A 24,974-nucleotide genomic window follows, 5' to 3' on the forward strand; every position below is an offset into this window, starting at 1 on the left:
CAAGCAGGAAGTAACATGGAGAACATTACTGTGTCTGAGCAGTGTGAGTCTAGGCAGAGGACTTCATTCCAAGCGCAAGTAATTTAGGCACACACGACCCACACTAATTTGTTCAAATGTAAGAATTTATTGTCAGGCATTTTCAACTATGGGTTGTAAATAACCTGTCGGTCAAGTGCAATTAATGGCTAAGGTTATGAGAGTATTTCAGAAATGTTTACTGAATATTTTAAGGAGCACCATTTACTCACAGACTTATTTAGCGTATAAGCAATGCCTTGTGAAACTTACGTAATTCAGAGGCGAAAAATCCTCCCTTTCCTATTTTGTGGCATGAAGTGGTCATGCTGTAGGTGCAGGGGCCTGATAGGGCCATCTTATGTGACTGCAACATGGGATGTGGGCCCAGCACCAGCACTGGGCATAGTGGGGCAAGCACGAGGCCCCATGTTCCCCAGACAGCCCCCTATAGCTTGCACAAGTCACCAACATTTCATAGAATCATAGAGTTGGAAGAGACCACAAGGGCCATCGAGTCTTTTTCTCATTGATATATTTATATAAAAGATTTCTCATTCGCCCTTCATTATAAGGTCCCTGGGTTAGTACAACCATTTAATCATATAACACTTAAATCCAATAAAACAATTTTAAAGAAACCAAAGGATGTACATGAAACAATAGAGGTGGGCCCACAAAATTCACACAATTTTAACTGCCAAAGGACAGGGTAATGAGGTGCATCGTCAGCAAACGATGGGAATTATAATGAGGGTTTTGATGCACTTCTATGGGGAGTGAGTTCCACATTTTAGGAGCTGTCACTAGGCACTAATTGTTATTCTGAGCCACGGAGATCTTTTTGAATGATAACATTATTATCCCTTTTCCGTAATGTGATAAAATAGCAGCTACAAAAAATACAAATTGTAATTCTAAGCTCTTGCCACCCACAGAGGACAGTAGCTCCTCCCAGCTCTCACTCTGGAAGACCATCATTTCCCTGCCTCTCACTCAAGGTCCTGGCCAGGGAGATCTTCTTCAAGAGGGGATGAACCACTGCCTCCTTTAAACATTTTTAGAAGGTGCTGTTCAGTCCAGCAATGTGAAGTGAAGGGCAGGTTATTTCCTCCAAATTCCCCTGGGCCCTATGTTGGAAGGAACATCTGCTCAGAGCATGAATAGCATGGATTGGGCAGAAAGGGGGCACTGGATGGGAATATGGGAGATGTGTCCACATCTCCCATCTACTTAATACCCCATCACATATTTAATCTTAGTTGGTTGGAACAGATTTTGATTGGAGGGAGAAAACTCACACTACCTTCTTTTACCCTGTATCTGCTCCAAAAGTTTGTTTGACCAAGCAAAGCAGACATTAGCGTCTGCCTTACATGACCAGGCAATAAAAGAAGTTGATAGTGGGAACAACAGCCTTTACTGGTTGTCTCCTGAGTTTGCAAAAAGCAATCCAATTTACTGTGTCTATTGCTATACTAGAATAACTGTTCTTGAATAAAGAGCTTCCAAGCTCTCTGAGAACTCTAGCTCTTGAACTCTAGAGATCACAGCATGTTCAGCAGGGTTCATTGATCTTGATTCATATGCCAACAGGGGTGACTCAAGAATGAGAAATCACCCCAAATATTATTGACACCTCATCTGTTTTAATGTTGGACCTATTCATGTAAAACCATGCACATGGAAAGGCAGGGTATAAATATTTGAATAAACAATAGCTACTGGGACCTGTTGTATAATGGAGAGTTCTTGCTCATGGTTCTAGCCAGGCATTAACTTCAACGGGTATATGCTGAGTAGGATTCGTGTTGAATACTGCCGGCTTTGGCTAGTGATGGACTAGGTAAAGGGACCCCTGACCATTGGGTCCAGTCGTGACCGACTCTGGGGTTGCGGCGCTCATCTCGCTTTATCGGCCGAGGGAGCCGGCGTACAGCTTCCGGGTCATGTGGCCAGCATGACTAAGCCGCTTCTGGCGAACCAGAGCAGAGCACGGAAACGCTGTTTACCTTCCCACCAGAGCAGTACCTATTTATCTACTTGCACTTTGACGTGCTTTCGAACTGCTAGGTTGGCAGGAGCAGGGACCGAGCAACGGGAGCTCACCCCGTCGCGGGGATTCAAATCACCGACCTTCTGATTGGCAAGTCCTAGGCTCTGTGGTTTAACCCACAGTGCCACCCGCGTCCCTAGTGATGGACTAGTTCCTGTTTAAACCTCACAGTGGAATATATCAGATGCTTAATCCTACATCCTTCAATGAAGGTTAGATTATGGAGGTGATATGGTGATGGAGAGGAATCACCTACTCCAATATGAGAAAGACTGCCATTGCCTGGCAAGTGGCCAAACAAAGCAATAGCTAAGTCTGCACTACCAAATATGCAACTTGGTGATGGTTCATGTTTTTAATTATATCTCCTTTGAATAAATAAGAAAATATTTTGTATATGCCACAAATCGCAAGCTTTAAAAGAACAATTAATCTGTTCAATAAGAGTAAAATTTATATCCCATTAGTGTTAAAAAAACACACCATTAATCTGAATACTTGAAATTTATGTTGTACTTTTAAAAACCCAATAAAACTCTGTGCACCTTTACTTTGATTTGAAGATTGTTTCGAAGGTGCTTATTGGGGGAAGCTGAGATTCTAAAATCAGAAGCAACTGGGGATTAGGAAAAAGCAGTAGGAAAAAGGTAATTATAGTCAATTATGTTACAGTATAATCCTAAATTCCATGACAACATTATTTAAGAGTCTGAGACAAACACAAAAGCAAGAAAATTCATAGTCAAGGATTAAGCCTTTCATAGTTGAACACTACGGGGTGCCCCATTAGACCAACATATGGTGTCTATCTTTTGGATTTTTAATCCTTAGCCTCAACGCATAGGCTCTTCTACATTTATCATATAACCTCGGCATTAGTTCTTACCTTCAAAAATAATTTCATATCAACACACACTATATTTCCTCTTAATTTTTATCATTTAATTATAATTACGTTCAGGTAAAGATGGCTACGTTTGAAAGAGATTAAAAGAAAACCATGGCTTTAAGAGAAAATCACGCCTGCCTTGCTCTTCCCCCAGTCCTGTTGTTGCGCTTCCAGGAGCTAAGTCGTGGCTTGGCTTAGCATTACATGTGAACCCAGGCTTGTGATTTGTCTCCCCTAAATAGAGCATGAGTGGTACGTCAAGAACCTTGTCCTCCAGGCTATTAAACATCCACATAAAGCTGCTGGGAGCTGCCATCAGGTGTGTGTCACCAATATGCAGATGACACCCAGCTCCAGCTCTCTGTTCCACCCTGCTTGATTACAAAATGGGGTGCTTCAAAGTCGGAATCAGACTTCATAATTATAATTGGGCTACATTTTATTGCATTTTCAAGGTGGTATCCGCATGAATAAATTGTGCCAATAGTGCTTTCCCCCCTTCAAATATAGTGGACATTATGGTTTAAATGCCTCTATTTTTAGGAAGCTGGACAACTCAGGATGGCATGAACATCCCAAAAAACTATGGCTGCACTGAACACTTATGCTACCACATGCACTTTTGGCTCAGCAACAGAACTTCCCTTCCCTCTCCTTTCCCCCGAGTCGCCAGTTTGCCCCCCAAATCTGCTTTGGAGTGTTTGGGGAAACCCCTGAACATATTTAAGGGGTGCATGGGGGTACAAAGGGAGAGGCAAGTTCCAATCCACAGCAAAAAGTGCTTGAATTAGGGGAACTGGTGATTTGTAAACTGCCTATTAGACCTAGATCTAGAGTTGATGAAACCCTGGCTTAAGTCTAGGGGTCTAAGTGTCTAACCATCTTGCCTGGAACATGAGAACATAAGAAGAGCCTGCTGTATCAGGCCAATGGCCCACCCATCAAGAAAGGCAGCCTAGGAACTGGTAGGGCCTGCTACCACTGATGCCAAGAGAACGAGCAGATACAATGACAGAAAATCATTTCTGTGGGTGACAAAATGACAGAAAATCGCAGTTGCGATATGCTTCATATTAACTGTTTTGTCCGTCCAACTCAAATGTGGTAATCGTGCATAGTCTGATGAAGTAGTGCGTGATTGATTTCCTCCCTATCAATGGAGGTGTATTTTTGTTGCTTTCTCCCCTTCTTTGTCTGTTCATAGTAGATACATCCACCATGCAGTAGAGCACTGGGATTCACCTGGCTGTTCTTCAGAATGGCTTGTTTATTGATTTGCATTTCTAAGCCGCTTAATATTTTTAAAATCCCTAAGCTGTGTACATTATCCATTAAAACAAAAAGGTAAAGGTAAAGGACCCTGGATGGTTAAGTCCAGTCAAAGGCGACTATGGGGTGTGGCGCTCATCTGATTTGAGGCCGAGGGCGCCGGCATTTGTCCACAGACAGCTTTCTAGGTTCTTGTGGCCATAAACCGCTACTAGCGCATGGAGGACTGTGATGAGTGCCAGAGCCCACGGAAATGCTGTTTATATTCCTGCTGCAGCGGTACCTATTTATCTACTTGCACTGGTATGCTTCTGAACTGATAGGTTGTGGCAGAAGCCTGGCCAGAGCAACAGGAGCTCACCCCATCGTGCAGATTCGAACTGCCAACCTTCCAATCGGCCAGCCCAAGAGGCTCAGTGGTTTAGACCACAGCGCCACCCTAAATACACCCTAAAGCCAATAAAAAAGATATCAAAGTTAATAAACCAGGTTTCCACACACATAAATCAGGGTCCAATCTTATGGATCAGAGAAAGCCTTGTTGATTTGGTTACTTGATCTACTTGCTCCACTGCAATTTCACTTCTATCATGGTTACCCAGAAGCAGGGAGCCATCTAAGTGGTTACAGCAGAAAAAATTACATGGATGAGGATTCTGTAATTCCACGTTTTATAAAAGTAAAAAATGAATTTGGATTTACAGGTGAAAATACTGAATGAACAGGAGGTGACAAAAATACTTACAATGCGAACGAGCCAGCATAAGGTACAAGTAGATGTTGAATAATGAGTGTTATAATGATAAGGTGGAGTCTGGTCATCTTCCCATGTCTCATAGCGCTCTGCATAAAAGACTGCTCTCTTTGGATTCAAAGCACCGATGGGCTGCAAAGAGAATACATATACATCACTATATGAACAGCTGGAGAATGCTTTGGAAATCTATATCACACTTTTAGTTTGCATTCTTTAACAAGGATTCACCATATATGACATTCAGCAGCCCAAATGCTGATAATTCATACTACAATTTGTTCAGACTGCTTGAGAAGGAGTGGGAATTTTATTTCAGAGGCTTGAGTTACTAAACACTTGACTGCTTTAAAAACCAAAAAAAATGTATATGGCATAAGTCTGCAAAAGTTCAAGACCATTTCAAAAAGGGTGGGGGGCGGGGGGTAGTTTCCCAGTGAATTTAACAATATATTCTGGAAATATACATCTAAACCTACATTTCAGATGCTTTCAAATCAAAGTAACGTTACTCTTGTCATTCACCGTAATGACACAGCTAATGAAATGTGACTTCTGTTCAGGCAGGGTACTTTGTAATGCGCATTTCATGATGAAAAGATTTTATACAGAAGGCCTTGTGGTGTTTGGTGATCTTAAGCAGAAATTCTTGAATATGTACACAGTATGAAAAGACAGCAGCCACTTCCAAAGACGGCCAGTTTTCACATAAAGAAACGTTCTCAAGAGGGAAAGGGGGCAGTAGACGCCCCCCCTTTACTTGCCTATTTGTGCTAAACAGGAAAGGCCCAATTCTAATTCTTCCTATAGCTATTGCTGCAGTGATATACTATAGAAGGCAAACAGTGGAAGATTCCCTCCATCACAAGAAGCTCAATTCAAGTTACCAAACTTTTGTTTTCTTTTTGCTTCTCTCGCAATCCCTCCATGTTTTCTCCCAAAGGGAACAACCAAATACGCAACTCTACTCACGTGCTTTTCCTTTTCCTTTGCTAGAGTCATCTTACCACTTTAGCAGTCTGAGTGTCATAGGAGGAGGCTCTTAATAAAAAGCTAAGAAATTAAGTGGGAAGTGATGGATCTAACCTGCCCCCGGCACACTCAGAGTCCCACCAGCTGCTCATCTCCTTTTCTGCACATGGACCTGTCTCTTTGCTCTCAGAAAAGGAGACCCCTAGGATCCAGTGGTCCCTCGGTTGGCTTTCCCCGGAACTTAGGATTCCTCCCTAACTTAGAAGTCAAATGAATACAAATAAAAAATCTATTTCAAAGGACCCATAATACATCGCAGGTGCACTACAAGTGCACACCTCCAGAGCGTTACAAATTGCAGACCCAGGCGTCGTGCGCCTCTGTGAAGTGCCAGAGCTACTGATGCAGATGCACCCTGGCCAATCACTGCCATAGCCACCGGACTTGGATCAGGCCTGATGGCAGCTGGCTGGGAGAGCAGCTTGGGATCCAGCAGATCCTAGGCCAGCTCCATCCCATCCTGTCCTCGTGAGGTCCCATTTGGGGAATCTGCTGCTGTGCTCTGCCGGTAGGGATACCACAAGAGCACTGAATGAGAAGGTCTGATTCACTTGCAAGGCTGAACTGGCAGGAGCAAGCTGAGGGGTTCCTCCACTAAGTCCAAACCCGATTCCCAGCCCAGCAGTAGCGTTTCATAATCAAAATATAAAATAGCCATTATACTTTGTTATATATATTTTTTCCTTTTATCATTTTTACACAATAATTGCTTTAAATATGTGCACCTCTTCCTACTTACTATGTTTACCTCAGAACCATAAATGTGTTTTATAGCGCAAACTCCATGTTGGGCTGCATGGTTACTTATTCATGCCTTAAGTTCATAGTAGCAAAGTGTGTATATCCCCCAACCTAAATCAAGGTGAATACTATAAAAATAGAGAAATAAAACATATTGACAATAGAGAATGAATCAAATGTTCATTCCTTTAATTCCAGATTCTTTTGAGGTAGGTATCTGTTAAATAAATAAAAAAATTAAAAAGAATAGAATTGCCTACCATTTTATAGGGGTTCTACCTTGTGGATAATTATAGCTTAAGTCAATGTTGTACCAAGATTTTGGCGCCGCTAAACATTTTGATTGTTTAATACTTTGCTTTGTCAAGGGTATGCTAACAGCTTTCTCATGTGTGTAAAATATTTTAGTAATCCCTCAGGATCTGGCTTATCTGATGCAGATTGCACTGCAAGACCTCACAAAACATTCATGAAAGGAAAGCATGACCCATTTCTTAATTTTTTCCAGGCATCTTCCCAACTACTGGAACAACAATAAAATAAATATTTACATTTTTTTATTTTACTCAGGTTTCATAGGCTACTCAACCTTTTCGGTCTTTTATAGTTCAGTATGGGGTACGGTAAAGGCAGGCCAGAATTATTTGGGTTGTTTGCACAAGATACCTTCAGTAAAAATATTTGCTTAAATAATTATTTAGTGTAGAAATAATAAATTGGCCTTCCTATTGATATGACAAGGTGCAAGATAGGTACGAAATGGTGTGATAAGATTTTGCAGTTTTCGCTATAGCTGCCAGAACAGCTGCTGAATTTGGAATAATATGGCTTGAAAGAACAAACTAACATTTTATTCAAATATGTTTGTGATTAGTCTTAACAGGAAAGGAATGCTGTCTAGTGATCACAGCAGGGATCGGAATCATGAGAGGAGAGGTTCACTCCTGGCTTTGATGGCACGTAGCCTTGCACACAAAAAATACTAGCATGTTTCCCTGTTTCATGACCTCTACAAAAAAGATACAAGTTCTGGGTATGAACTTGTTTTCACTGCTGCTTTTAACTGCTGCCTTTTATTGTGATAGGCCTTAGTCCAGTGTTTCCCAAAGTACTTCCCCCATGGACCACTTGAAAATTGCCAAGGATCTTGGCAGACCACTTCTTCTGCATACTGTAGCAATTGTAATGTGCTATGATAGATGCTGTATAATTTTATTCTATTTTATTTGGCTTCTTGTATTTATTTTATATTGTGTTTTGTTGCATTCCATAGAATTCACACTGTAATACAATGAAATATAATGTGAGAATTAAAGGAAGCAATAAAAATACAATTAAAAAAAATCATTATGACTATTCAATGCGATGGATGTGCCAGTTCCCAACTTCAACCTCTAATCTACAGACACACTGCAGACCACCTAAATGAAGCTTGTGGACCACTGGTGGTCCACAGACCACAGTCTGGGAACACTGCTTTGGTTGGTTTTATTGTACTGGGAAATTGCCCTGGGATACATTTTGACTAGAAAGCGGAAGAGACATGCTCTAAATAAATAAAATTAAAATGAACCCATAAATTATTTATAGACAAGTATTGTGAAATCTAATGTCAAGTCAGAAATGTAGGGAACGAGGCCCAATACCCTCACTGAAGTACTTCAAAGATGGATGTTAGATTTAGAACTACTGTGGATTGCTATTTATTATTAATTATTATCATTATTAAATTTATTACCTGCCCTTCACCAGCAGGTGCCAGGGCATATTACAACAATAACTAACTAACTAACTAACTAATAGGAATAGAGTGGTTGTCCCTTGTCCTCACTGTTGTTTATTATGACATTGGAAATATTGCTTCAGAACATGAGAAACAGGGAAATCAAAGGTATTGGGGTGGCACGTAGCGTCTATAAATTAAGGGCATTTGCTGCTGATGTGCTGTTAATATTAGAACAACCTTTGGAGAGCGTTCCCAAAGCCTTAGAAGAAATTAAAAGGTTTGGAGAAGTGGCGGGTCTCAAAATACACTCAGATTAAACCAAATTTTTGGGTAAAAAACATGGATGAGCAGCGGAAATATTTTTTAGAAAGGATGTCTGGTTTAAAAATAGGCAAAAAAGTTAAGTATTTGGGAATTTGACTGACAGTAAGAAATCTTAACCTTTTTGAAAATAATTATATTAAATTGTGGAAAGAGGTTAAGAAAGAGTTGGAGATATGGGGGAGAATGAAACTCCCTGTTAGGTAGAATCTCAGCCATTAAAATGAATTTACTGCCTAGAATGCTGTTTTTATTCCAATCAATTCCAATTGTAAACAATTTAAGCTGCTTCAAAGAATGGAAAAATATATTTCTAAATTTATCTGGCAGGGAGGAAAGCCAATAAATAAATATAAAATTATGATAGATACAAAAGAAAGAGGAGCTTTGCTCTGCCAGAGTTACAAATGTATTGTGAGACAGCCTTTTTGTGCTGATTAAAAGAATGGATTGTATTGGACAATGTAGAAATTTTAGAAAGTCATGACTTAAAATTTGGTTGGCAATCATGTCTCTGGTATGGGAAGGCTAAAATCTATAAGAGTTGTATGAACCACATTATTAGGAAGAATTTGAATAGAGTTTGGGAGAAATATAAAAAATCTGCTGGAAATAAAAACACCTTTATGGCTATCTCCCATTGAAGCAATTACAATTAAGAGAGATAATATGGACAGACAATGGGTGACTTACAGGGAATTGCTGAATTTTACGGGGGGTGGGGACGGACCCAAACTGAAATCAATGGAAAGCTTAAGAAGTCAAGTTACTGACTGTTTGCAATATCACCAGTTACACAACATATTAGATAGAAAGAATGGATTTCTGGACCAAAGCTCACAATTTGAAAAAGAACTCTTACAAAATAAGGATGAACTTTTGCCTAAAATGTATTATTTCCTACTAGAAACAAAGGACAAGCTTGTTAAATAATCTTATGGGGTCATTCAAATGTATTCAAATAAGCATAGGATCTCCCAGTTTAGTTGCTCACATTTCTCCTTAGTGACAGGCACAGTAGAGAATGCACAAAGAGGTTTACCCCTGAGCAATGTCTAAACAGGACCACAGTATGATTTCTTTTTTCTATAGAAGCAATTCTTATGACTCTTCTTCATTAAGGAGAGGTATTATTATTATTATTATTATTATTATTATTATTATTATTATTATTATTATTATTATTATTATCTAGAACTGTGATTTGCTATTACTTACAGTGGTACCTCGCAAGACGAATGCCTCGCAAGACGAAAAACTCGCAAGACGAAAGAGTTTTTCGTTTTTTGAGTTGCTTCGCAAGACAAATTTCCCTATGGGCTTGCTTCGCAAGACGAAAACGTCTTGCAAGTTTGTTTCCTTTTTCTTAAAAACATTAATACCCAGGCAAACCGTGCTTCGCAAGACGAAAAAACTCGCAGAACGAATTCATTTCGTCTTGCGAGGCACCACTGTATTGTGATAACAATATAATGGTGAGACCGTTCAGATGTTCTCCATGTGTAGAAGCTATGCATGGATAATGGGACAGTGTGACTGTCTTGCTAGCCCCACCGGGCACTGGCCCTGCCCTCTGTACATCCATGAATAGGCATCCTAAGAATCAGGAAACTGCATACGCTCGGGCAATTAAAAATGGCTGCTAACACTGGAGAAGTTGACGCCTCCCCTCCCTTCCCAGAAGAATGTAACACCATGACATAATATGCTTCTGCAGTGGCACTATGGGTTGGCATGCCTCTAGAGAGCCCAGGAAGTGCCAAATCTGTTTTAAAATATGCTTTATAAGCTGAGGGAACGAGAAGGGGAGAGGGGAACCTCTGCCGCTGGCTTTGTAAGTCACCTCCACAAGGTTTAAAGACACTGTCCACTGAAAACGTAGTGTTTCTTTCCGCCCCCTAAAAATGTGCCTGGAAATATTCATTCAGGACTTGATTATTCACCGTAGGCAAAGTGTTTCTATAACATAATGCTATTAGACTTAAGAGTGTTACTTCTTACAAATTATAGGTTCCAGGCATTGTAGAGTCATTTTGTAATTTATGTACCATACTGCAATTAACAATGATTGCTGAAACTAGAGCTGTCAGCTGCTCCCCCCAAAAAAAAAAATCTTCTTACTGATATGACACTAGAAGATTGCTGTTATTTACTTCCTGACATTCCATGTGCCCAGACTCTTTAGTCTTCTGCAGAGAAATACAGAAAACACTGCATAGATGTACTTGTTTACCATTTCGCTGGCCAATTTATTGTAGGATCAGTTGATCCCACTGCGTAGTTCCTCAAAATCAGCATTCTGCTACCAACAGGGGCAAGTGGATGCCTAAAGGCACTCATTGGGAAGGCAAGGAGGCTGCCTTCATAAAATCTTATAGAGTTGGAAGGAACCCAAGGGTCACCTACTCCAATTCCCTGCAACATTCTGCTGTTGAATGTTCCCAGCCTCTTGTATTTAGATAAATGCTGCTTCTGTACACCTGTAATTTCCTTTCGTAGAGGTCAGTTAGCATCTCTGTTTGCCGACTGCCACTTGCTTGATTACTCTCAGAATGGAATCTCATGCAAACATGGTAGCACTTTAGAATCAGGATCTTAACATTTTCACATCTAGCTCATATCTTTTGTCACCGAAATAGATAGATAGCTAGCTAGATAGCTAGATATAGATAGATAGACAGATAGATAGATACAGTGGTACCGCGGGTTACATACTCTTCAGGTTACATACGCTTCAGGTTACAGACTCTGCTAACCCAGAAATAGTACCTTGGGTTAAGAACTTTGCTTCAGGATGAGAAGAGAAATTATGCTCCAGCGGTGCAGCAGCAGCAGGAGGTCCCATTAGCTAAAGTGGTGCTTCAGGTTAAGAACAGTTTCAGGTTAAGAATGGACCTCCAGAACGAATTAAGTTCTTAACCTGAGGTACCACTGTGTGTGTGTGTGTATGGAGCTTAGACAGAATTTCTGCTTCAGTCTGTTGCCTGATCAAAAACATTTGCTTATATTAAGAACTGCTTGCTTGGAAAAACTCACACTTCCATGCATTCAGCTGTGTTATTACATTTATAAACCTTAAGGCTGTATCACTTCCTTCTCTTTAAAGCAGCACAGTAATTTAAGAAAGTGGTTATGCTTATCTTCTGCCAGTCAAGCACTTTGTGCATTAACAAAATATAATTTTCCCCTTCGGCAGATGGGCGTGTGTGATGTACTTCACATATGTCAATATTAGTAGTCCTCCCCAGTAGGTGATGGAGCTACTTTATTTAGCAGGGTGCATGACTGGAAGTAAAAGGGGGGGGAAAACCCATTTACACTTTAATGAGTAGCGACAATGCAGCATGTCAAAGTCATGTACTCATTGCACTTTAGGAATCAGCATTATACAATTTTGCACAGGAAAACCACATTAAAGTACCACTCTTAAAGGAAATCTAGCATACCATAAAGGTTGCAAAAATACTCCTTGTATGAATGCCTAGTGGCATTTTGTACAGGAAGGTCCAATCAAGGTGAAAAGAAGCAGATCACCTGATGGTTTGTTAGTGCAGAGATAATATATGTATCTATGACAGTCTCTTTCATTAGCTTTTCAACTTGTCAAACAATAAATGCAACCTTTGACCTCGTGTATGTCTTGAATAAAGCTTGAGAAGTCTGAAATATCTCACTGGTAGAACACCTTGATTGATATTTTGGCTAACTTTTTAAACTTTCAATTAAAACACATAATTAAATATGAAGGAAGGAACTATGACAAATGCTGCATTGTAAAGAAAATACAGTGCAGTAATTGTTCACTAAAACACTGTTGGTTAAAGTGGGCAATTGGATATATTGAACAAAAAACAGAAGCCACATTTTATAGCTGTCAATTTTGGACTTTTCTTTACAGCAACAGTGAAATGCCTTGTATATTGTCCTGATTTCTAGGTCCTTAATGTTCCAAAGCACTATTCCCGAGGCTGTTTTGACTAATTATAGAAATAATTACCTACTTTGAAAGTACATTTATAGGTCACTTCCTAGAAAAAAAAGAGGGAAGGAAATTCCTTGTTTTAGGGCAAAAGTGCACAAAAAAAGAATATGTGTGCGCATGTCTATGTATTCTAAATCTTTTTTTTAAGCATTTCTAAACCACTTAACAGATAAAAATCCTAGCATCGTACAGAAATGCAATAAATAAAACCCAGTAAAACAGTGTTATAAAAACAGATAAAAAGAGGAACTCAGTAATAACAAGTCCAATCTTAAATTAACAAGGCAAATGACTGGATATTTGTTGGATTTTAACGAATTACTCCTTCAAACTAAACTTCAAAAATTGCCAAGAACTGTGAAAGCATTTAGCAGTCGCCTTATTCACTGCTGTGCTTTTTAGCCCAAACAGAGAGGTGAAATTGACAACTATTAGTCAAAATGCACATTCCTCTTTATACAAAACTAGAATCCCTTGCACTTAAGAGTACATAACTAAACATCTCTGTTCAGTTCAATGGAGCTTTACTCCCAGATAAGTGTATACAGTGGTACCTCGGGTTAAGTACTTAATTCGTTCCGGAGGTCCGTTCTTAACCTGAAACTGTTCTTAACCTGAAGACCACTTTAGCTAATGGGGCCTCCTGCTGCCACTGCGCCCCCAGAGCACAATTTCTGTTCTCATCCTGAAGCAAAGTTCTTAACCCGAGGTATTATTTCTGGGTTAGCGGAGTCTGTAACCTGAAGCGTATGTAACCTGAAGCGTATGTAACCTAAGGTACCACTGTATAGGATTGCAGCCTGTTTTGAAGTGTCTGTTTTAAAATATGATTTAAATTAAGCTGCAGCCATTTAACAAATAATTGCCAATTAATTCAGTACTAGCAATAGTCTATTGAAGTTATTAGTCTAGATCCAAAGAACTGGATCCCAAGGGTACTTTAAACTTCAAATTTTTGTTTCTTGATTTGCAGTCCTTCATGCTACATTTTCACCAACTGGGACATTCCGAGGTGGGGGGGGGGGCGCGGTCTGCCCCGGAGGCCATTCCAAAGGAGGGGTGACAAAATGCCAACCCCCAATTGGCAGCACCTCCCGGGGTGCGTGCCACAACCCCTGTGGACGGCGCACCACGCCCCCTGGGATGCGCGCCATGCCCCCTCAGACGCACGCCAGTTGCTCCACCTCTGTCACCAACAGGGATCCCCTCCCCCCGCGCCCAAGGCTCCTGGCCCTGTAGGAGTAGAAGGGATTTCCATTCCTATTTTGGTGGGGGACTGAAGCCTTTTCCCTTCTTGCAGTGAGCATCTGGCTCCCTAAACACAGCTACACATACATCTATTTTGGATCCAACTTGACTTTGAGATTGGGTGTGGTGTGGTAAGTAAAATTCCAATGGTGCACCCAGCCACAAGTAATTTTCTGGAAGATGACCAATAATATGATAATAACTTCTGCATTCGTATAGTTTTGTTTAATTCCCAAAGTACAACACATAGCATCGCATCGTAAACTAGGCCAAAATCATTATACCCATATAGGGATTGAGGACTAAAGCAAATGAGCGCCTGGCTAAAATGAGGTTTCAATTGGGGATTTTCTGGTGCACAACTCATATTTGTAGCCATACACTTTCACCAGCTCCATTTTAAATGCAGCGTAAGAGTTGCAATGCATTTAGGCATGCTTTAAGCCTATTGAAATTCATGAGCATAAATGGACTTTGATTATGTTTGCAGTATTTTAAGAATGGTTATCACTAGAACAGAAACATTCATAGTTCTATACAGCAATGACAACTACACCTCTTGGCACTTTTACATGTGCTTCTCCTTGCATGTGCTCTGTGCCATGTAATGGCATTTACACATCTCTGATAGGTGCATATTTGCGACAGTTTCTTCCAGCCAGCAGTTTGCTAGATATTGGACAGGACTTTAGCAGCAGCAGCACAAATCCTTTAAAATTGGCTGAAGCTGATGTCATCAGTATTAGTATCATAACATAGTATCACACTTAAGATATTTTAATAGAATCAGCCTGTTCTATTGCAGTGAGAGGAGTTTATCTTGACAGAGATATACGTATGTATGTAAATTAAGGTTACCAGATGTCCCCATTTCCTGGGGACAGTCCCCAGATTTACAAATCAGTCCCCTGACAAGATCCATCCCCATCAACTGAAGTTGAAAAGTGTCCCCAGATTCACTGAAAAAAACGTGGTAACCTTAATGTAAATGTATATGGGTGTGGGGTTTTTTGGGTTTGTGTGATACACACAGACACACATATACACACGCTCTCTCTCGCTCTCTTTCCGCCATAAGCTAACAAGATGGGAAATTAAATTCTAACCTAAGATCACTGTGCAAATGAAACAATACAAATCATGAGGATAATACAATGAATAGTACAATCCTATTGTATTACTGTAATTTATTTCAGTGATATTTATTCCCTAGTTAAATGTACACAGGAGAGAAGCCTAAACAGAGCAGCAACACACCAACATCAACAAAATCCAAAGCTGCAGAGGAAGAGAAATAAACATTTTCTGAAACTTTTTAAAAACATAAATTGAGCAGGCTTATTGGATCTTGCTGGTGAGAGAATACTGTAGCACAGAGTGATCCTCAAAAAGCCCTGTTCCTGATAGACTACAATCCCATAGCAGATAGTGATGGCACCTGATTTTTAACACTATAATGAAATTAAGTCTCAGATAGGGAAAATACATTAAACTTCATTCAAAAATTATTAAAACAATAGGAAACTCTATCTGCCTTCTGTATGATAAACTATTTGGTACAGTAGATGTGCTGCAGATGTAGCAACCATAACTTCATTTACAATGTATCTTAGGTTATTTTTTCATAAAGGATATTAATTTAAGCAAATCAATGCTTTACATGTACAAGAAGCAACTACCAAAATGCAGAACTGTTTGGGACCTTTCAGTGAACTCAGGTTCTTACAAACAGCAATAACTCTTTAGGAAATACAGGGAGTTAAATGTTCTGGTGGACCACATTCCTCCAAAGGAACAGCACATTACACTAAGTATTCTTGGACACCTGCACACATGCCAATTCAGTGAGTCAAAGCTGACTCATACATTACCAAACTTTCTATTTCCTCTTACACCTATCCACTTTTACTTGGTTTCCATCCAATTTTCAGGTTTGGCAAGTCTCATTAGCTTATGAAAACTTATGAAACCATAATCAGAAATACAGTTAGGGAACCAAATTAATTTATCTGTTTTTATAGGAAGGATTTTATTTCCCTCTATCCCAGCAGGTTATGAATTAATTTCTATTTGTTTTTGTGTGGTCTAGGAAAGCACATGAAAAGTGTGCTTCTCTACACAGTTGGATCTAATGAAAAAATTCCTTATGGATCCTTTATAACTTTTTCACACTGAACTTAATGCAACTATGATAGTTCAGTTGGTAGAAATCTCAGGCCCATAGGTTAAAGCCTTACATTGGGAGAAAGATTCCCGTGTTGTAGAGATTGGCCTAGATGACTTCATGATCCCATCCAACACTTCAAGTCTATGATTCTTTGAATATTCACACTAAGCAATTACTGCTATGAGCAATTTTGCTTAATGATAGTGTGTCTTGCATTGATGACACTGTTGTTGTAATTTAAAAGGTACAAAAAGAATATGCATTCTCAAAATCTACTGTTTGGTTCCCCTCAACCCAACGTTTTAAACCAATTGATTAAACTCAAGTGCAGGCCATTAAAACTTGCTAAAAATCTTGCTCTACAGACTGAAATCCACCACTTAACACCAATATCCTTGCCTTGTCATTGGGAATCTTGCATAGGCCTCCCTAAGCAATTACAAACAGGTGTAATGGGTTTTGGGGCACCATCTTCTTTAAAAACATAAATGCTGTTTGAAATGATGTGTTGCTTTCATTGTGAACCTAAATAATAGAGATCCTGCCACAGATCCTTTTATGTCGCCATCCATTTGTCTTGGGAGACCCTGGAGGAGTGTGCCTTGGGGAGCGAAGTCAAACCGTTGGAGAATTACAGTGTATGCTGTGGCTGTGGAGACCGATACAGGAGAGGCACATCCCCTTACATAGTAACAAGTAATGTTACTTTTCCTCCAAGAAGGGTGCTTTTTCCTTTCATAAAAATAATTCCGACAAACAAGTAGCTGAAACATACCTTTGAAAGATCTCTGAAGTTTCCTGGCAAGGTTAGATCCAACTCCTCTGATTCATAATTTGTTAATACCCATGGAAATACAGGGTATTGGTTTAGATCATTATATGTACGTCCTGAAAATGGTGGAGGGAAACGTGGAAGATATGGAATGGTTATTAAACAGGACAACTGAACAACTGATAAAAAACAGAATACACCAATCAAAGATTTTTCTTCACATCCGTGTAATACCACATTCTGAATTTCACCTATTTTGAGAAAAATAGCTACACAAAACAATGGGTCAGTGTGTCTGGCTGCTAACCAGAAGGTTGGTGGTCCAAGCCCACCCAGGGACAGCTGTGGGCAGGATTCCTGCATTGCAGGGGGTTGGATTATTAGATGACCCTCAGAATCCCTTCCAACTCTACAATTCCATGATTCTATGAAAATTATAGCATAAGCAGGCTACTATTTACATATATTTTATTTGCATCCAAGTTCTTTCCATGTAGAATAAACATGCATTGGGGGATGTTAGAATCACAGCAGCAAACACAGTATACATGTGTAAACTTTCTCTTCTCAATCAGGAATCCTGACCCTGGGGTACCTGGTTGTGCAAAGAAAGAACCTACACACAAACAAATTACAGTCATACCTGGGGTTACAGCCGCTTCAGCTTGTGTTTTTTCGGGTTGCGGACCGCCAAAACCTGGAAGTACCAGAATGGGTTACTTCCGGGTGTCGGCGATCGTGCATGCGCAGAAGCGCTAAATTGCACTTTGCGCATGTGCAGAAGCACTGAATCGCAACCCGCGCGTGCACAGACGCGGGTTGCGAATGCTGCGGGTTGCGAACGTGCATCCCGCATGGATCACATTCGCAACCCAAGCGTCCACTGTATATACATGTAAGCTCTGTGCAAAAGATCCAATGCACACGTTGAGATCAGAATGAGACCACTCCCTCCTCCCTCAACAGCCATTCACTCTACCCTGTTTGGTCACTTGCAAAGGACTTGAATGCAAATCTCAGATATAACACCCTAAGACCTGTGAGCATCTCCAAGCTTAATGCAGCTCACAACCCCTGTTTTGCAGCCTGTCATGTATATTAGACACACGCACACCCTTTTCTCAATCCTAGGGAGGCATAAAATCAGACCTTTTCTTTGCAAGGCAAGCTTAACGAATTGCAGGTTATACAACCTTGCATTCTTTAGCAACACCTCACACATTTAGGCAATGAAAACGTTTTAGCACTCTTGATATGATGTAGTTCCATCAGAAGAAACGGTTGGAGAGCCCATGTTCAGGACCAGCACACAGACAACGGAATCTGCACAGCTTACTTTGTGTGTGCATCTGTTGGGGGAAAGGAACTTGCTTCCCTTACTCTGTGAGACATCAGGCATTGCAGTTGCCTGCAGCACAGCACTAAGCCAACCAGAAGAGGTTTAAAAAGGAATTTGTTTTCCCCCCATGCAGTCCTAAGTTGTTTGTACATAAGACTTTTCATAGATTTATTCCTTACCCAAATAATGAATTGTAGAAATGCAAGCCTCTATTGGTGTATGTTTTACCTTTACTGAAGGAGCAGATTTTCCTTCAACTAGGCTTATAGAGATTAATGTTAAAGGCTGAATATTAAATATTGCAAGCCTATGACACTAATCTACTTGAACAATAAAAACTGAGGCACAGAAAATGAGATCTCAGAAATACTGGAATATGTTTCTTCATTAAAAATAACTTTTTAATTAAACCATCCAATTTAATGTTTTTATATGGCACTTCAGTCTTGAAGGTAAAGTGATGTAGAGACAGCTGACAAAGAAATTATAACTGCAATTCCTTGGTGAAAATGTTAATGACAGCAAAATATTGTTTAATTAGATGATTGCAGCATCTGGATTAACACTCTTTAAAAGCGATGTTCCTGTGCTTGTCTACTTCTTCACACTTTACAGACATTTTGTCATCTCTAGGTCATTAGGAAAGAATTTTTAATGGTTTTTCTAGATGCAAGCAGTTCAAGTTACATCTAATTAGATGACAATAATAAGCCCAACACATGCAGTAGCTAAATATATACATAATTAACCAGTGAGGGCTTGTACATCACAGAGTAAAAAAGTGGAAAATGCTAAGTGGAGAGGGAAGAAGTAGGGCTGAATTCGTTACCTGAATATGTCAATTTTCTACTAACATGTTAAAAATACTTTCCATCCGAAAGAAAGAGAATATTGTTCACCCTTTTTAGTGTATGATTTTCAGCTAACTATATGTGTGAATATTCATTTTTACTAATTAGAGCTTTAACATTTTATATGTTTTAGTTAAGAAATACTTTCCACTTCTTATAGAATATCATTTACAACCAAGTCTGCATGCTCTTCTTCCACATTCATTATTTTCTGCTGTGACATATGAGGTATATTATTTTTTATTTTATCTATATCTATATCTATATCTATATCTATATATCTATATCTATATCTGAAGCATGATTAACCTGCTACCTAAAAACAGATGCAAGTATTGCAGTGAGACATAATTCTGGCTGCTAGACTGAACCACCTGACTCTTCCATCTTTTCCAGTGGAAGGATCTTTTATTAATATTATAGTAATAAAGTGAGAGCGTACTGTTCTTTTTAATTGCTTATTACATATAGCACCTTTCATTTTCTAGTGAGAAAAGTTGTGCTGAATCAGTAAAAGTAGTGATTTCTCCTTCTCCTCTCTATAAATCAGGGGATTCCTGAGAATTGTGCAGAGTCAGAATTTTATAAATAATTCTGACTCTGCTCAATTCTCAAGAATTCCCAGTCAGGAAGTCCTACGTCTACAAAATGAAGACAAAAGCCAGGGGCAGGCAGAGTATAAAACTTAGACTGACTGATAAGTAGCAGAGTGCCATGTTTACCTTTGGAAAAAGAAAAAGAAACCACACAGCGCTGTAAACATGATGAAATATGTCCAGTGACAAGAGGGGCAGAGAAGAGGTGAAGACCTTGGGAGCAGAATGAAGTAGAGAGAAAGCAACTGGGTATGCTTGTCAAAAGAAGAGCTCTCAGACTCCGAACAACCATTTTGACTGCAAACTACAGATACAGTTATGGAAGCCTTACTTTTAGCAACTTCCTTGCTGGTTTGTTATTGTTATTTTATTAGTGAATAGATTTTGCAGTTCTTTGATTGATTTAGAGCATTATTTTAAAATGGATAAGATTAGTATATGAGGAACGTCTGCAAATCCATTAAGATTAACTAGAGTGCAATCCTATTCTTATTTATGAAGAAGCAAGCCCACAATGGGGCTTACTCCCAATTAAATATGTATAGGATTGCAGCCTAAGCCCCTCTAAACTCAGTGGCACTTACTTCTGAGTAGACATATACAGGATTACACTGTAAATCTCCTAAAGCTCTAATCTGTAAACGTATTATTATATTCCTATTCTGCTTTGTGAACAGATTAAGAAAGACTCATGTAGTGAATCTCATTTTTGCATCAATAACTTCTATTGAGCTCACTGAATACAGATTTAGATCTGGTCCCTAACCATTATTACCATCCATGACAGCTATGTTACTTACTCCTTTATCATCAAAACTTTATTTGATGAGGAGTGTAACTGCATCAAGAAGGTGCTTATCTCCCTCAAACAAATGGATAGGCAAAAGGAAGGAAGAAGGACTAGCTAGCAGTAAATGTAACACATTTTTGTTTTTAAAGGTATCCACAGAAAATCCAGAATCCATGTCAAGCTAGTTAGCTTAATGTGTATGGGTAAACTGGTGGAAAGCATGAATGAAGGAAAATATCAATCATATAGAAAAAACAAGTCTTGCATAAGATGAAATAACATGGTTTCTGCATATACAAGTCCCATCTCTCTCTGTTAAATAGAGTTCTTTGAGAAGGTTAAGCATGTGGATAGGAGTGTATACTAGAGATGGATGGTTTAGCCTATTTCATGTGTTTATTCATAAATTTGTTCAGTCCAATTTCTGCATTAATCTGTGGATTTTAAAAATTTAAATAGCTGTATGAAAATTCATATATACATACATATTTTGTCTCAATGCACTCATTTCCAAATGTATTTGATCCTAAAATATATACTTTTAAATTGATGTCGGTGTGTGTCTTCATTCAAAAACTGTATCATTAAATTTAGAGGTGTAAAATCTGAAGAATTACATTCTGATCTGTATATAATTCTAAGAGGTGCAAATTAGGTTAGTTCACTTAAATATACAAACCAAGCAAAATTATCCTCCATCCCTAATGTTTACTTGGATTTTCAAAAAGCTTTCAACAAAGTCCCTCTCCGAGGCACTTAAGTAAATGTAGCAGTCATGGGATAAAAGGGCAGGTCTTCTTAGACATCAGTAATTGGTTAAAGAACAGTAAGCAAAGATTTAAGACGCAATGGACACTTCTCACAGTGAAGGGATGTAGGAAGAAGCGTGATCCCCAAGGACCAGGATTTTTAACTTGTTTGTAAGTGGCGTAGAGGAGGGGGTGTCAACCTTTTGGGGCCCATGGGCCCATTTGCAAACCAGATAAACTATTGTGGCCACCACAAACTATTATATTGCCAACAATATAATGCATCTTTCAAGCTTATTTTCAGCAGAGGAAGGGGACTGTTGGGCACCAGAAAACAACCCCTGTCCTAGAGCTAGGATGATCAAGAGGGCAATTCAGTGTAAGTGTAAATTGATGCACAATGGTGCAAAAAATCCTAATTTCACATATACACTGATGGATTCTGAGCTGATGGTGATTGGTCAGGAAAAGATTATGAACATCTCAATGAAAACACTGTGCATGACAACTTGTGTATGACAAAAGGGATTGAAAACTTGCTAATATCACAATATCTGTATAAAAAATATTTAACACAACATATTTGGAATACTGTGAACAATTTTGTTTGCCAGATCTCAGAAAGGATATTACAGAACTGAAAATGGCAACCAATTCTGGTGAGAGGAATGAAGCAACTCCTTTATGCAGAAACTGCTGGGGCTTTTTAGTTTGGGGGGGGGGCAGACAAGAAAGGAGTTAAAATTATGCATGATGTGCAGAAAGCGAATAGAGAGACCATTGATAGGGTCATCCAATGGGCGATTCTGGGCAGAAAAAGTAAGTACTTCTTCACACAGAACTTAATAAATGTATTAAATTTGCTATGGCAATGGCCATCAACTTAGATGGTTTTAAAGGGGTACTGGACAAATTCATGGAGGATAAAGTCTTCAATGGCTACTAGCAACAATAGCCATATACTGCCTCCAGGGCTGGAGTCACTATGCCTCTGAATGCCAGTTGCTGGGAAGCAACTATGGGAGAAGGCTATTGTCTTAAGCTCTTCAGCTTATGCGCTTCCAACAAAAACATGGTTGGTCACTCTGGGAACAGAATGCTGGATGAAATGGGCCTCTGGTCTACTCCAACAGGGCTCTTACGCCTTTATGACTAAGGCAACGCAGTGGATTCAATGAAAGATGACTCAAGATGTCTCTGTTCATTTATGTAGGCAAGTGAAAACTCGAAAATGAAATGGTTGCTAAGTGAGTTCTTACATCTCAAAGCAGGTGGAAAGGAGACAAAAAAAATATAGAAAAATCTTGATAAAGGGAAATCTACAATAATACTAGGCTACCAAATGGGATTGCTATCAGGATTCTTGAGCTAATTTATGTGAATTTTTTTGAGCACTCTAAGTGCTATATAAATGCTAGATATTATCATTAAAGTATTTATAGCATACTAGCTTAAGAAAGTTAATGTCATTGCATAATGATCCACTATTATGGTAGGTTATTCTAACATCTAAAATTCATTAAATGGGATTTATGGCTCTACATAGTACTGAATTATTACTGTAATAAATCCCATGCTACAGACTAACAAATTAATCATACTGAGTCATTTTCAAAGTGAAATGTATCTGGTCTGCATGGTTTTGCCTGGCCCAGGCCTAAGCATGACTTACTAACCATATATTTATAGAATATGATACAAAATAAATACCAACATGTTTGCACATTTGTGTGTGTGTGTGTTTGTGTGTGTGTATGCATTTCTTCGTCTCCTACCTAAGGCTCAATGGACATTCAGCTGAATTTCATTCCACCTGAGAAAATTTACCTGTGGCAAGATTTGTATTATTTTTGGATGCTGTGATGTTGATATATTAATGGTACAACAATTATGCTGTTGTATATTAACAGTAAATCCTTGTATATCATTTTATATTTCAAGCCAGCATGCATTAATTAGTTTCAAGTGCTAGTGAGACCCACCTCTCATTAAGTCATGTAGAAAGGTTTTGAATCGTGGGCCTAATTTTAAAGATCAGTTCTCATGCATTCCAGTTTAAGGTGCTAAAAAAGGGAAGATGCTGCAATTTAATCATAACACCACCTAGGTGACATCTGTACTAGGCAGGATACTACTGTTATTTTGCTGTCTAGTTGCTGTTGCTAAGAATGACGAAGTAGCGAAATTACATTTTCCCATTATTATTTCCAGACACACACTGGCAATGGTTTGTTGACTCTAATAAAGCTTCAGACAAAGCTGTCAGCAGAGGAAATGGCAGAAGGAGAGCAAAGAACAACCACCACCACAATAAATAAATTTGAAGTCTGGGTGATAGGTTGTGCATATTTCGATAAAATTTAATGTGAGTTTTTCAGAATCTATCATACAGCCACAGCTAAATTCCAGATAGATAAGTGCATTCTATCAAGTCACGGTACTCAAGAAGTTGACAAACATAAACATATTATGAAGGATTAAAGAGACAAAAGACTTACCTGCTATAGTATTGAGAAACATCAAATACTCAAAGTTTGAAATCTCCCTTCGTTGCCAGCGCTGAGTCATATTGGAAGATTTATACAGTTGACGAGGAGTGGCCAGAGAAATTCGTCTAGGAATTAAATTTAAAGAACACATTCTAATAGTTGTTTCTATATTGCAAACTTATTAGCATTTTATAACTCAGAATTATGTATTCTTTTTCACACTGTTGTTGAAAAAGACTTAGTTGTTATTAGAACATATAGAATACATGCTAACAGGAACACCAGATGTGTAAACACTGGATTCACAATCCAATTCAATATAATTATAGTAGTACTTTCATGAATCTTTTAAAATTTAATTGAACTTGTATGAGAGTAGCTGTGCGGAACTGCAATCAGACAATGGACTGGATGAGAGCCAACAAACTGAAGCTCAATCCAGGTAAAGCAGGAGCACTGCTAGTGGGTGGTTCCCTACACTAGTTTACCTGATGGGGTTATGCTCCATTTGAAGGGGTGGGTACGTGGTTTGGGGGATACTTCTGGATCCATTGCTGTCGCTTGGGGGTCAGGTAGCCTCAGTGGTATAGAATGCCTTCCATCAGCTGCACCCCTATCTGGACAAGGATAGCCTGTGCCGTCCGTGCTCTGGTAATTCTAGGCTAGATTATTGCAACATGCTATATGTTGGGTTGCCTGTCAAGATGGTTCAGAAACTTGAGTTGTTGCAGCCAGGTAGCTCACGGGGGCAAGATGGTTTGAGTATATTTCACCGATCCTGGCCCAACTGCATTGGCTGCCAATTAGTTACTGCACACAATTCAAAGGGCTGGTATTAAATGCCTCAGGATCGCAATACTTCAAAAACCACCTTTCTCCATATGAACCTACTTGGATCATCGTCTGAGGCCTTTCTTGGTGTGCCTCCTTTAAGAGAGGTCTGGATTGTGGCAACACGAGAATGGGTCTTTTCTGTGATAACTTCTTACTTGTGGAATGCTCTCTGCAGGGAAGCTTGCCTGGCACATTCATATATTTAGGTGCCAGGAGAAAACATTTCTCTTTTACCAGGCCTTTGGCTGTATGGCCTTTAAATGGTTTTTTTTTTTGGGGGGGGGGGTTTACTGGTTTTTATTGTTCTTGTTTTTATTGTGTATTTTGTGTTCTCATTTTCTATTTTTATGT

The 24,974-nt window shown here is 39.2% G+C and overlaps 1 protein-coding gene across 3 annotated transcripts in view; it reads right to left on the reverse strand.

Annotated features, from left to right (window-relative positions):
- Nucleotides 1–24,974, reverse strand: part of NBEA (neurobeachin) — a 366,730-nt gene that overhangs the window by 73,542 nt on the left and 268,214 nt on the right. For all 3 annotated transcript variants that reach the window (XM_081197851.1, XM_081197850.1, XM_081197849.1), the window contains 3 exons: nt 23,799–23,914; nt 16,979–17,091; nt 4,978–5,118 (listed from right to left, as the gene is read on the reverse strand). In XM_081197851.1, coding sequence (XP_081053977.1) covers nt 4,978–5,118; nt 16,979–17,091; nt 23,799–23,914 — 370 coding nt within the window. The remainder of the gene's footprint in view (nt 1–4,977; nt 5,119–16,978; nt 17,092–23,798; nt 23,915–24,974) is intronic.

Source organism: Podarcis bocagei (genome assembly GCF_964188305.1).
Source record: "Podarcis bocagei genome assembly, chromosome: 6".
Taxonomy (NCBI): Eukaryota; Metazoa; Chordata; class Lepidosauria; order Squamata; family Lacertidae; genus Podarcis; species Podarcis bocagei.